This window comes from Brachypodium distachyon, chromosome 2 (assembly GCF_000005505.3).
Source record: "Brachypodium distachyon strain Bd21 chromosome 2, Brachypodium_distachyon_v3.0, whole genome shotgun sequence".
NCBI lineage: Eukaryota > Viridiplantae > Streptophyta > Magnoliopsida > Poales > Poaceae > Brachypodium > Brachypodium distachyon.
In genome coordinates, this window is record NC_016132.3 from 18,636,381 (window position 1) to 18,649,304 (window position 12,924).

Here is a 12,924-nt window from a genome sequence, read left to right on the forward strand (position 1 = left end):
CACAGCACAACATTCACCTAAGTAGCTAACTCGGGAACCTCTCGGGTGATCTGTACGAACTCAAACTTGTGAATACAACTCAAAGCAGGACGTAGGGTATTACACCTCCGGGTGGCCCGAACCTGGGTAAACTCTTGTGTCTACACTTCGTGTCTATCGCCATGCCGACGATCGCCAGAGCGATCACCTCGCCGTCCACCGAACAAAAAAGGGGGTGCCTGGCATCCCCGGTGCCCGAGACCGTGCTCCGACATCCTACGAACCTCGAAAATCTATGTTAGGTAGGGTTGCTTCTCCAGTCCATACTTACCAATCATCTCGGTCCAACATTTCTCAAACTCCTCTTCGCTGCACATCATGTCTACCACGTGGTGGAAATCTGTACGAAACTCGCTACGTTTACCATACAAAGCGCCGAGGGATTCTTTTGCCTTCTTGAGCACATGCCACTTGCACCACCTGTGCATCGTATTTGGAAAGACATCAGCTATTGCCACCTCCATGGCCCGGGCCTGGTCTGCAGTAATCAATTTTTATATTAGAACTACAACTCACAAAGGAGTATTGGCTGCCTAAGAAAAATACGACAACTAGAATAAATTGCCAGGATAATATTAGCAAAAAAATGATTACCTGTCAGTATAGTCTTCAGGTGCTTGTCCTTCCCGCCTATCATCCTCATGAATTTGGCGAACACCCACTTGAAAGTTTCCACCTTCTCGTCACGCATGAGCACCCCACCCAGGATTATGCTCTGGAAGTGGTTGTTAACTCCCACGAAAAGGCTGAAAGGCATGTCATATAGGTTTGTTCTATACGTTGTGTCAAACCATTAGTACGTCACCAAAACAAATATACTGATACATGCTCCTACCAGAAGTCCACATCAATGTTTTAATCCTGCTTTCGTCGTCCACTTGGGCGGTATACTTGAAATCAGGATCAGCTTCAAGCATCTTACTGAAGACGTCCATTGTTTTCACCGCATCGTTGTCGGACTGTTCCTGGCTAATCTTGCCGCAGAGTGTTTTCAAGGAGCGCTTCATGAAAGGAATTTGGTCCATCGAACCGAAGAAACTACCTATGATGCTATAAACTTTTCCCAAGCTAACGTTGTTCTCCCTAAGCTGCTTAATTAACTCCTTAGTGTAACGGTCGATGTGCCTATGTGATTGCCAATGCAGCTTCTCGCCACAGGTGGTTGACAATGGGTGATTGTGAGTCTCTCTGTGCTCACATATGTACCAGCCGCCATCATCCGAACGAAGAAGCCTAATCAATGCGGTGCAGGCGCACCTGATAGTCTTGGTGTTCTCCTTGACCGGCTTCCCTGCAGATAGAGAAATCAGAAACTATCAGGCAAACAAGGTTGCGGGTCGAACAAAGGGATGGAGGATCAAATCAAACTCGTTGTACCGCGCAACCACAAACAATCTCCTGCATGCATTTCTGCCTGTGCACGTTGAGCCTGCACTTTGCATACCTGACCCCAAAACCTATCTCCCAAGAATACAGGTTGTAAAAATTGTAAGCGTCATCCAGGCTATCAAATTTCGTCGCTACTGCAGGGTAGACGACGAACTGGCTTCTCTTCTCCACAAATTTCTTCACCGACAGCTCCAGCGCTGACGCTCTAGCTGGATTTGACGGCTGTTCCAACGTCCCAGCAGGCACTCTCACCCTGCGGCTCGGCAAACGAGAAATTTCATAATGAAAACCACATACTAGTTGAAAACATTCAGGGCAACCAAAAACACACAATGCATAATGCAAGTTAGTTGTTAACATCACCTCCGTTTCCATCCTTCCGAATTGATCGTCATCAACGCTCCACCGACGCAAGGATCCGTTTGCCCGGCATTGTTCGTTGTACCGTTCGTCACCATGGGCATGCTACCGCATATGTGCGTAGAGTCGATCCTATCAAGCACAACATCGCCAGTTGCGTCGAGATGTCCGGCCGGAGGATCACCAAATACACCGGCCACCATTAACGGACTATCTACCATGATGCCAGTCTTCCTCCTCCGCGGAACAGGAAAAAATCAATGGTACGGTGTTCCACCTGCTCGAGAAAGCGTCGGATCTCCGTTAATTCTGAAACTTAGCGGTACTAGAGGATGCTTAAGTGTCGAGATATCACATACCGTGAGTGATCTTCGCAGTTCTCGGTGGGGCGAATCACACACCGCGCTTGATCTACACCCAGCTGAGGTGCTTCGGAGGCAAGCCAAATGGCCTCTCCGTCGAAGCAGGTTTGTTTTACAGGAGGTTGGTGTTCTAGCTTTGGACTACTTCGAAAATGCGCTTTAATACACTACACGCGCGATGTGCGGTCGGTTCAAATTAATTCAAACATGAACAAAAACGACCCCATTTGTTCATTTCCCACTACACAGCGGGGCCAATGTAAATGCTGTGCCACGTTAAAAATGGTACATGTATTGCAACCAACATGTACCTGCCGAAGGCCTGGTACACCAAATCGAAACGCTGCCTGGTCCACCTACAAACACATGTACCATTAACGGCCTGGTACATCCTGGACTGGACCAGTATTCCCTCCTAAACGAAAATACTGTACCTGGGCCAAGGCCCCCGTATAACGTAATATCCACATTTCTGCAAGAAGCACACATCTCCGCCTGGCCCGCGAGTTAAAGCCCGTTACCATGCCAGAGGTGGCCCCGATGAGCGATCTGCGGAGCCCGGGCGCCCAACGTCCGTCTTGCCCTTGTTGAGAATGCTCTAAGAGTGACACGCTGGCTATGTTGTTGAGAGTTAAAAAAAAGAGTGACACGCTGGCTAATCTGCTATCATGAAAATTAGCAGAGAGACCCGAATATTGTTTCTCTCATCTTCCCGATCTCTCTCTCCCTTGGTCACTCCCCCGGCGTTAAGCATAAATGAACCCTTAAGACATCTTTTTGGAAAACCAATTCTTATACAGTAAAAGTTAAAAAAAAACTCCGGCCTTGCTAAAGTCGTGAGCTGTTGTACATAATCTTTTGGTGACTGGCTAACAACTTATTTTCAAATCTCTACATCGTTTCGAGCAAATTCCGTCCAATCTAGAAATCCCACAGGAAATCCTTTATTATTTTCTTTTTGCAGAAAATAAAATTATCTTACGACTTAGAAATATGTTGATTGCACCATATCTTTGTGTGGCCTTGCACTATCTTTGACAACTTAAACTAGATTCCTTCTGCTAGCTAGCATCCTCCAGAATTCTCCGGCATGGAGAGCGTGCAGTCATTTATGGTGATGTGCTGCAGCCAGCCCCGTTCGAACGGATATCGATCATCGCGAGCGCGTTATTAGCGCAGTCCATCTCCGTGCATGCATGATATGGCCGGCCGTATGCTGTATCTCCATTTGTAAGAGATCTCCCATTGCAATGCCAATGCTAACGCCGCGCCTCCCAATACGCACGCCTCCAGCGGAACGGAAGAACAACATGAGCGCAGGGCACGACATGCCGACAAGATAATCTCGATCCGCTGATTCACGACGTAGAATAATCATACCTGAAAAATCGCAGCAAATCTGAATACAGGAAAACAAATATTCAACATTATTATATATATCAGTACTACTGGTACAATGGGGGATTTATTTTTAGTACATGCATGTCTTTTTACAGTATATAGATTAGAACAACTTATAGCAAAGAAAGACCTTGAATGATTTGCAAAGATGGGAATGGATAAATTTTCACTAGTTTATTAGTAGATGTTAAAGGAGATATATACAAATCATGTTCTCCATGCAGCAATTTATAGATGGCCCAGGTAATTGTATGGACGAGATCACCTTAGCAATAGAGGAAAAAATTTCAAATCATGGAAAGTGATATGGACTCACCTGATCTAGTACGTCATCCATACGGAGATCCATTAGAACCAGGAGAATTGTGTCATGGAGCTGGACCAAATCTAAACAGGTTGAACTACAGCATAATTTTGACTTCATGTTGAGCGGTTTTGTTCCAAATTTTCTATGGCATTAAGTTCCTCCAAGAAATGGTCCTTAAACTCCGAATTATACAATTGGTCTCTCAACTATGTACCCTAGCATCCGGAATGAAAAATTCTTAGGAAAAACCACAACACATGTAGTAAAATCCATCCAAACCCGGACTAAAAGTATCCGCTTTTTGCTAATTGAGGGATCATTCCTACACTTTGCTGCTAATTGAGGAAAAAAAACACTTTTCTCTTAAAATATTTACAATCAATCCTCATGTACTCATGATCCCAAGTGCGGACAAAATAATAGTAGATCGGGTCATAGCACGTCTTGAGAGATTTCCCCACGGTCCATATCTCCCTAGAAATAAATAAACATAAATGCTTCCCAACACAAGCGCTTTTAGCTATATACAATAGTTCGCTCCAGCAATGCGGTGCAAATCGTCTAGTCACCCTTCCATAGCCCAGCTTTATATAGTGATCAAGTCTCTACTCTATATCATCAGCTCATAGTCTCCAGCTTGTTTCGCCTGATCTTTGTGGCTTCGTGCTAATTAACACCTGGCACTGCCCCCCGGCCCCTTGTTGTCCAGAGACGTAGGAAAGGAAAAAAAAACACAGTTTGACTGATCATCGGCATGGCTTCCCGTGAGAGTTTTCTGGAGAAGGCCAGCCCTTACATCGCCATGATCACCCTGAGGTTCGGCTATGCCGGCCTGAGCATCATCAGCAAGCTCTCCCTCAACAGCGGGATGAGCCATTACGTGCTTGTCGTGTACCGCCATGCCTTCGCTACCCTCGCCATGGCTCCCTTCGCCCTCATCCTCGAGAGGTATAGCTAGCTAGCTCGCCATGAGCATTACTCCTATATATGTGTGCGCTTGATATGTTGATCTCACCTAGTTAGCCGCCTGCATTCCATATCTAACGGATCGAAACTTGACATGAAAATGGCAGGAAGGTGAGGCCGAAGATGACACTGTCCATCTTCTCCAAGATCTTCCTCCTGGCGCTTCTCGGGTTAGTATGCGCCTGCCCCTCTAGCTAACAGCACCATGGATGTGTATATACTTTGGCAAGGAAAATATCTGAAATGAGTCTCCACGTCAAATGACACGAAGGCTGATTCAAAATTTACCTGTTTTTTCTACGAGGATTTTTACGGTACCCCAATACTCCAAAAACTTATATGGAGTACCGAGCAAATCTCACCGTCCATATTAAAGGGCAAATTAGACATTTTTTCAAAAGGTACAAAATCCAGGGGAAAAAATTGTTGATCTGGGCCGGCCCAAGTGGCGGTTGTCCCTCTCGATCCCGATTGGAGGAACTCCAGTCGAGCGGCGGCGGAGCATGGTTGATGGATGAACGAATCATCAAGTGATTAATTAAATTTTAGTGGCCATAAAGAACACCCGTGAATCACTTTAGAGTTGGAAGGACCCGATCAATTTATGTGGATAAGATGCACTTGGAAGGTCAAGTGATTAATCAACAAGTTTTTAGGAGAGAAGGAGAGAGAGATAAATCCATTCATCAAAATCCATATGTGTGCATGCGTGATTAATCAACACATCGATTGCAGTAGCTGCATCATCGCGGGACGGCGCTGAGCTGCTCCATCTGTTCGTCCGCTGTCCGGCGCGGCAGGCGGCGGCTTCGTCCACTTCGCTCCGTCTCTTCGTCCGACCGCTGGCATGGCGCTCTAATCGCCCGCCGGCGCAGCAACATCTATTTTTTTTAACGCTCACTGAGAACCAACACCGACACCGACACGCAATTACTATTTTGTCTTGCAATTCATGGTACTCCAATAATTTTTGATCGGTACTTCGTGAGACTAATGATGGAGTACCAGATAATACTGGCCATTGGATCAAGACAAATGAACGGTTCATATTAAATCATGGATATCGTAAAAGAACTCTTTTTGTACAGGCCGGTGATTGACCACAACTTCTACTACCTCGGGCTGAAGTACACCGGCGCGGCGTTCCTTGGCGCACTGATCAACATCCTGCCAGCGACGACTTTCGTCATGGCGGTGATCTTCAGGTGCAATTTCTCAACCAACTTTTATTTGCATTTGGTGAATGCATGCGCGGACACCGGGAAAAGTTGGCTAATGTCACATGGATCTGCTGTTTGATTTGTGATTTGTAGGATGGAGAAGATAGAGCTCAGGAAGGTGAAGTGCCAGGCCAAGATCGCCGGGACAGTGGTGACAGGGGCCGGCGCGATGCTGATGACTCTCTACAAAGGCCCGCTCATGGGGATGGCTTGGACAAGGCAGGCGCATGCCGGTGGTGTGGCCCCCCTTGCAGTCGGCCCCACCAGCAGGGAGATGTTCCTCGGCTCCATGTTCATCGTCATCGCCACCCTCGCCTGGTCCGCCCTCTTCATCCTGCAGACCCACACCATCAAGCAGTACTCGGCCCAGCTCTCTCTCACCACCCTCGTCTGCTTCACCGGCACGCTGCAAGCCGTCGTGGTCACCTTCGTCATGGAGCGCCGGGTCTCCGTCTGGACCATCGGCTTCGACATGAACCTTTTCGCCGCTGCCTACGCTGTAGGATCTATATATATATCTTCTGCTAAATGTCAGCGTGCATGTAACGTACGCATTGTGATGGCGGGATGATCTTAATTTATCGGCGTTGCCTTGTTGTTGATTTTCAGGGCGTCGTGGCGTCGGGCATCGCGTACTACGTGCAGGGGCTAGTGATCGAGAAGAGAGGGCCGGTGTTTGCCTCGGCGTTCACCCCGCTCGGGTTGATCGTCGTCGCCGTCATGAGTTCATTTTTCCTCGGCGAGAAGATATACCTCGGGGGCGTCCTGGGCGGCCTGGTAATTGTGGTCGGGCTCTGTGCCGTCCTCTGGGGCAAGCACAAGGAGATGCAGGAGATGGAAACGGATGCCAAGTCCGCGCTGCCGGTGGCCACCAAGGCAGATGACCCAAACATGGAGACCGTTGCCGGTGGCGGTGCCGGAGATGAGGACACGGAGTGCAAGCTCGTCCCCTCTAACGGAAAAGTAGGTGGAGCTAGTGCAGTTTGATGCATGCATGGATGGTTTTAGGTGGCTTAAAACTTAATTCACGATTGGGACCGACATGTGGTCGGATTCGATCGTGTACCTCCGGGGCACGGAGGGAAGGAAATAGTACAACCGAATTCTCAACTCTCGTGTCCATCTACTTCGTACAAGTTATGATGCCTACGATTCGTACGTCCATCGGCCGTTGGCGGATCTGTGGAGTATCAGCACGTGTGCCTGCCATCGTATTCCTGACCATCACGGATACAGATACTAGCACTGGCTGATCTCCACTCCGGCCGGGCCCTGTAATCCTGTAATATATCTCAGGCAGCAGCTGCCAACAGCTGATACCTCTGTCTCTGGCGTGCGTGTCTCGTCTGCGAATCAACCCAAACGCAACTAGCTTCCCGTAGATGTCGCCTAAGCGGCGGCGATGCGCCGTGGTCCTCCCGGACCACCTCATCGAGGAAATCCTCCTGCGATTGCCGGCCAAGTCGGTCCTCCGGTGCCGCCAGCTCCCGCGCCTGGGCCGCCACGCTCTCCTCGCCCGATTTCGAGGACCTCTACCTCCGCGTCGCAAACAACAACAGCCTCCGCAGCGGCCCCAGGATCTTCGCCTTCGGCGTCCAGGACATCTGGCGGCAACACGCCCAGGAACCTAGCAACGTCCTCCCGCCGCTCACGACCGCCCCACGCGTCATCAAACTCGACAGATTCAGGCGCCTCGTCGCATCTCTGCCGCCGACAACGGAAGAAGAAGAAGACCAAGGAAAGCCGCCGGGCCACGTCAACGCGTCGGTCGCCACGGCGCAGTGCCGCGGGCTCGTCGTGCTGCGAGCCTTTGCAGACGGGACCGTGTCCAGCCCCGACATGTACTACGTCTGCAACCCGTCCACGGGCCGGATGGCGGCTCTCCCGAAGGGCCGGACGACGGGCTTCCGCGGCTCTAGGGAAAGGTACCACAGCCTTGGGCTCGGCTATGACGCCCGGAACAGGAAACACAAAGTCGTGCACATCTGCTACCGCGGGCCACGGTCCGCTGGCTGCAAAGTCTACGTGGTAAACGGGCCCGCGGGGTCGTGGCGGCCCGTCGAAATCGGTGGGAAGCCGATGGGCTGGAACAGGATAGATCCGGGTGCTAACAGTGTCTTCGCACAAGGGCATGTGTACTGGCTAGCCTACCGGGAGCTCTATCCTCGACGACAAGGGATGTTCCTCGTGTCCTCTCTCCGAGATGACAAGCTTGGGATCATAAGCGTAGAGCCACTGTTGCCGTTCGGCATGGACAACCAGCGGACTTTTCTTGAGTTGATAGAACTTGGTGGACGACTTTGCCTCTTCGACCCCTGCTTCACGCACTCCGATGGACCGCATTACGACATCTGGCAGCTGAATAAACATGGGTCTGGACTAGCTACATGGGATCTGCACTACCGAATCGACCTAGCAAAGGTACCATTAGAGGTCATGCGATTCGGGGCCAGCCCGCTCGCAGAAACTGACGCCCCAGACCAGATATACTCATACGACTCTGTCACCAACAATATTGAGGAACTCCTTGACTGAAGCGGCCAGTCCGTCACTAATCCTACCTTGGGTTTAACACATGCTAATGTGTACGAGGAAAGCAACGTCTCCCCCGGAAGGCAGCCTTGCAAAGACATCGTCTTGATCTCATCACCCTCTACCCAGGCCCTGTCATTGGTGCTGCAATCAGGATGGTTGTCAAAAGAACACACCGTCGGAAGGCTTATGTGTGTCTGTCGGAGATGGCGCTCCATGATCTTTTGTCAACATATTCCCAAATACTACTACATTGATTGGTAGTGTCGTGCTTGTGACCAACACATGGCTCACTTAACATAGTGCAATTTTTGTTGGTTATTATTACCTTTCTTTGTATAAATGATCTAGATTTAACTGCACGGAATGGAATAGCAAACTCCCAAATAAGTTGCCACAACGACAATCTCTAAGTGAACTTTATTATTCCCTCTTTAAAAAAGTGAGCTTGATTATTGACTTATCTGTGTAAATACCAAGAAGCTTCTATAATTGGCGGGAAGTATCAGAAAACCATCATTTTTATTTTTTTCTCACTAAGCACAATTCATGTGCTATTTGGTTAAAATCAAATGGTTTGATACAAACATGTCGATATCCCAATTAAATCGGGCACCGGAAAACGAATTTGACTTCGGCTTGCGTGACCAAAGACAACCGTGCCGCGCCTCGTTAGCATGAGCCAGATCTTCCATGGCCGCAGGAGCACAAGAAACCATTGGTTGGGAAGGTTGAGGCTAGTGCATCTCCCATAGGACGATCCAACAATAGTGGGCTTATTAGTTTTTTTTGACCAATAATTTGATATTATTCTATTAATATAATGTTATACAACATAAATTGATATCATTATTTTCTATTCAAGAATACTTGCTTATGGTCTTGGTCAAGCCAAACCTAATATGCTCACTATTGTTGGATGGAGGGAGTAGCCAGAGGACTGGGCCTCACCTGTCAGCAGTTAATCGCTCTATGTGGGCCCCACCTGTAAGTAGTTGACCCGAGCCCCTTTGCTCTGTGCACAGCGCTGCGGCGCCTCCACCCGTGCCGGCCCGCCCCGTGCTGCGCCTCCCCGCGAATTTCTTCTGATCCGCGGCGCCCCTACAAATTTCCCTTGCTCGGCGCCGCCCACAATCCCTCGAATCAGCGGAGCTTTGGGATGACCAGGCCAACAACATCTGATGGATGCAAAATCTTGTCAATAAGATACGTGGGGACTAGTTGAGTCCCCAGATGCGAGGAGTTACATAGCACAGCCAACTCGCGAGCTCACCTTCGATAATGGCAGCGACGGTCGGCGGGGAAGATGACTATGGCACATGGTCTACCATGGATTTTAGGAGAAACTGTGAATTGGAAACGATGTAGGAGTGCGAGGGGGTCACAGTGACGCGCTAGTAATTGTGTTTTGTGGACTGAGGAGGGAGATCGGAAAAGGAATGCCAGTGGCCGGCATTCGTGGCTTCAGTTTCAACCCGATGATTAAGGACGAGAAAGGGCAGTTTAGAAGATAGAATAGGTTCAGCAGGTGATGACGATCAACTTGGCGTTTTGGTTTGGAAAGGAACGGTCGGCAGCGAGCGAATCTAAGGAGATTTCAAACGGCGGCGAGCATCACGCGTGCTTCTGCGCAGGGAGGATAACGCAGCACGAGAGGGGAAGAAGAAGGCCCAGCTGCTGGTAGATGGGCTGGGTTGGCCCAACAAGGTAAGCACCGGAAGCACGTGTGCTTTTAGTTTTTTGAGTTTCAGGAACTTTTGCAAATGTTTGAAAGCTCAAACTTGATCCAAACTTTATGTAAAAGGTGGATGTTAAATTTTGATACAGTGAGTTTACATAGGACCTGTGTCATTTTGGGCACTACGAACAAACATCCGAACTCAACCTATGAAAATGTGCTAGGAAAATGGCCTCAACCTACCTAAATGGACCATTTTGTAGCTACCATCGAAATTCAACTTTCGCAAAATGAGGATGTGAATGCGAAAATGGATTCTCCATCAAACTCAAAGCCACCAACGAAAATTCAAAACGGTATGAGTAAGTTTGACCAGGTCTGAACAAGGTTTGACTTTTCTATATCAGGGTTTGATTGTGTTTTAAACCAACATGGTTCACAGAATGTATCCATTTTTATTGCATATATGGATTCTACAAGCAAAGTTATGTCCGCTCAAGAAAATTCAAACCCATTTGAAGAGTTTGACGTTTTTTTGACCTGTTTGACCAGTGCTTGACTCTATGCAAAACATGTTTAAAATACATTTTTTGGCAAAATTAGTTTTACATTCATGTAGTACTAGCCTAAAGGAGCAATACTACCAAATTTGACATGATTCCAACAAAGTTGCATGATGAGTTTTCAAAGTGGGATCAAATCTCCAACATATAAGTGAGTGTTTAGATAACATCTTATAGAGATGTGCCTATTTCAACACAAACTATACTAAGGGAAAAACATATACCTCTCAAAATTTGAATGGGAAGCACTTATGATAAAAGAAGAAACTACGCAAAAATTCAAAACCGTTTGAGTAGGTTTGACTTGTTTTCGCCGAGGTTTGACTTGATTTGACCGGGTTTGACTTTATCAAGCTCAACAGTTCAGCTCTGTCAGATCAGATGTAGACCTCATTGATCATGAATAATTTATTTCATGGAGATGGCATAATCAAGGTACATATACAGCAAGCACTGCTCATCAAACTCTGGAAAGCCAATGCAAAGTCCAACCGAAATGTTGATTTTTCCATTGGCTCTAGATTCAGTAAAAGATATTATGACGGTTGACTAGCTAACAATCAGTTTTTTTTTCCACACGATGTTGTAAGCTGCTGAAATCTGCACCCAACTCATCCTTTCATGCCCTTACTTCAGGCCAGGGGGTATGTCAGCTATCACCTTCGTGGGTAAATTGTTCTCAGCTCTAAATCCCACCACGTGATGACTAATATGATAGCCAGATCCAATGGTATGAGGGAGCATCATCCTCAGCATAAATAAAGACCAGCTAATATGTGCAGAAGGTGTTTAGAATAGATATCGAACGAAAGGAGTCGTCGAACTTTTCAATCTCAATTTTCCAGTGAGTTTGCAGAAAATATACAAGCTCATCAAGCATGAGATTCTTCTTTTCAGGATGTCAAGCAAATGGGACTTTCTTGGTGTTGAGCAACAGCCTGTGGTTGCCGACAATAGCTAGTAATCCATCAGTAGTTTCTGTCAGCCTCTCCGCCCGGCCTTCCGCTTCGAAGCTTTCTTCTTTTTTGAAGTTGCTCATCAAGCATGAGATTCTTCTTTTCACGATGTCAAGCAAATGGGACTTCCTTGGTGTTGAGCAACAGCCTGTGGTTGCCGACAATAGCTAGTAATCCATCAGTATTTTCTGTCAGCCTCTCCGCCTGGCCTTCCGCTTGGAAGCTTTCTTCTTTTTAAAAGTTAAACGGTAAGAGTTGCGCGATTGCAGTCCGACAGTATATCTATATATTTTTTACAAAGTTAGACACCAAAGTGCGACCTTCGAGGATCAAACTCTGATGCAGCCCACCTGGCTGGCTGACCATCCAAGCTATGCTTGGTTTTCGCTTTCTTCTTTTCGTTTTCCAACTCTTGTAACATTGCAAGGCAACTGCTATTCTTAATGCATGGGGCTGTGGGACTCCTGTCCTCCTCCTTACCTCAACTAAAAAAAACTAGGTATTTTGTAAACTCATTGCAACGGTAATTATCCGAATTTGATTCATGGGTAGAACTTCTACGTCCTATTGTCCATGCAAAATTGATGGTTTGACTCAATGTACCATGTGTTATTTATAATCTGCAGCTTTTGATGTTACTTCTGTACAAAATACTTGCTTTGGCGTTCTGTTCATCAATGTATTATCCAAAATTAATGGTCCCGGGCAATAGCATATGAATAGTTTATCAGGTTTCCTTGACCTTCTGCACAATCAATGAATATGTACTCAATACTTAAAACTAGTGAAGAGTTCAATTAGGAATCAGGTGCAATCTGCATCTGTCACTACTGTGTTTTGTAACAACATAGGCCCTTGCCTATATTTCATTAAAACGAACCCAAACAGGGCTTGACAGCACGGCAAAGAAGGAAAGAGTTCATACAAGAGATACAAAGACAGAGCTAGCAAAACTTTTAAAAAGGAAGAAATAACAGAAAAACTGGAAGCAACGGTAGCAGTTAGTCCGGCCGGCCACGACTCTATATATCCACAGATTCAGACTGTCCTGTCTTACCACCATTGCAGCCGGAACCTCAATATTCCAGTAAACCACCAAGAAAATAAAGCTCCAAGCTGGACGTTCTGACTGATCCAAACCATTAAAACAA

The 12,924-nt window shown here is 47.3% G+C and overlaps 2 protein-coding genes and 1 long non-coding RNA gene across 3 annotated transcripts; 2 read left to right on the forward strand and 1 right to left on the reverse strand.

Moving 5' to 3' along the window:
• Window positions 1-303: 303 nt before the first annotated feature.
• Window positions 304-2,266, reverse strand: LOC112271038. Its single transcript, XR_002963826.1, has 5 exons — window positions 2,148-2,266; window positions 1,792-2,065; window positions 1,417-1,681; window positions 634-1,330; window positions 304-517 (listed from the first exon to the last, which is right to left on the reverse strand). It is a non-coding gene; the product is annotated as an uncharacterized LOC112271038 (long non-coding RNA).
• A 2,277-nt stretch (window positions 2,267-4,543) lies between these two features.
• Window positions 4,544-7,245, forward strand: LOC112271039 (WAT1-related protein At5g07050-like). Its single transcript, XM_024459939.1, has 5 exons — window positions 4,544-4,806; window positions 4,932-4,994; window positions 5,913-6,029; window positions 6,138-6,543; window positions 6,654-7,245. Exons 1-5 carry the CDS (start codon window positions 4,613-4,615, stop codon window positions 7,029-7,031), a joined length of 1,158 nt encoding a protein of 385 aa, XP_024315707.1. The 5' UTR covers window positions 4,544-4,612; the 3' UTR covers window positions 7,032-7,245.
• Window positions 7,246-7,426: 181 nt separating this feature from the next.
• On the forward strand, window positions 7,427-8,579 carry LOC112270715 (F-box protein At2g43440-like). Its single transcript, XM_024458768.1, has 2 exons — window positions 7,427-7,506; window positions 7,604-8,579. Exons 1-2 carry the CDS (start codon window positions 7,427-7,429, stop codon window positions 8,577-8,579), a joined length of 1,056 nt encoding a protein of 351 aa, XP_024314536.1.
• The last annotated feature ends 4,345 nt before the right edge of the window (window positions 8,580-12,924 follow it).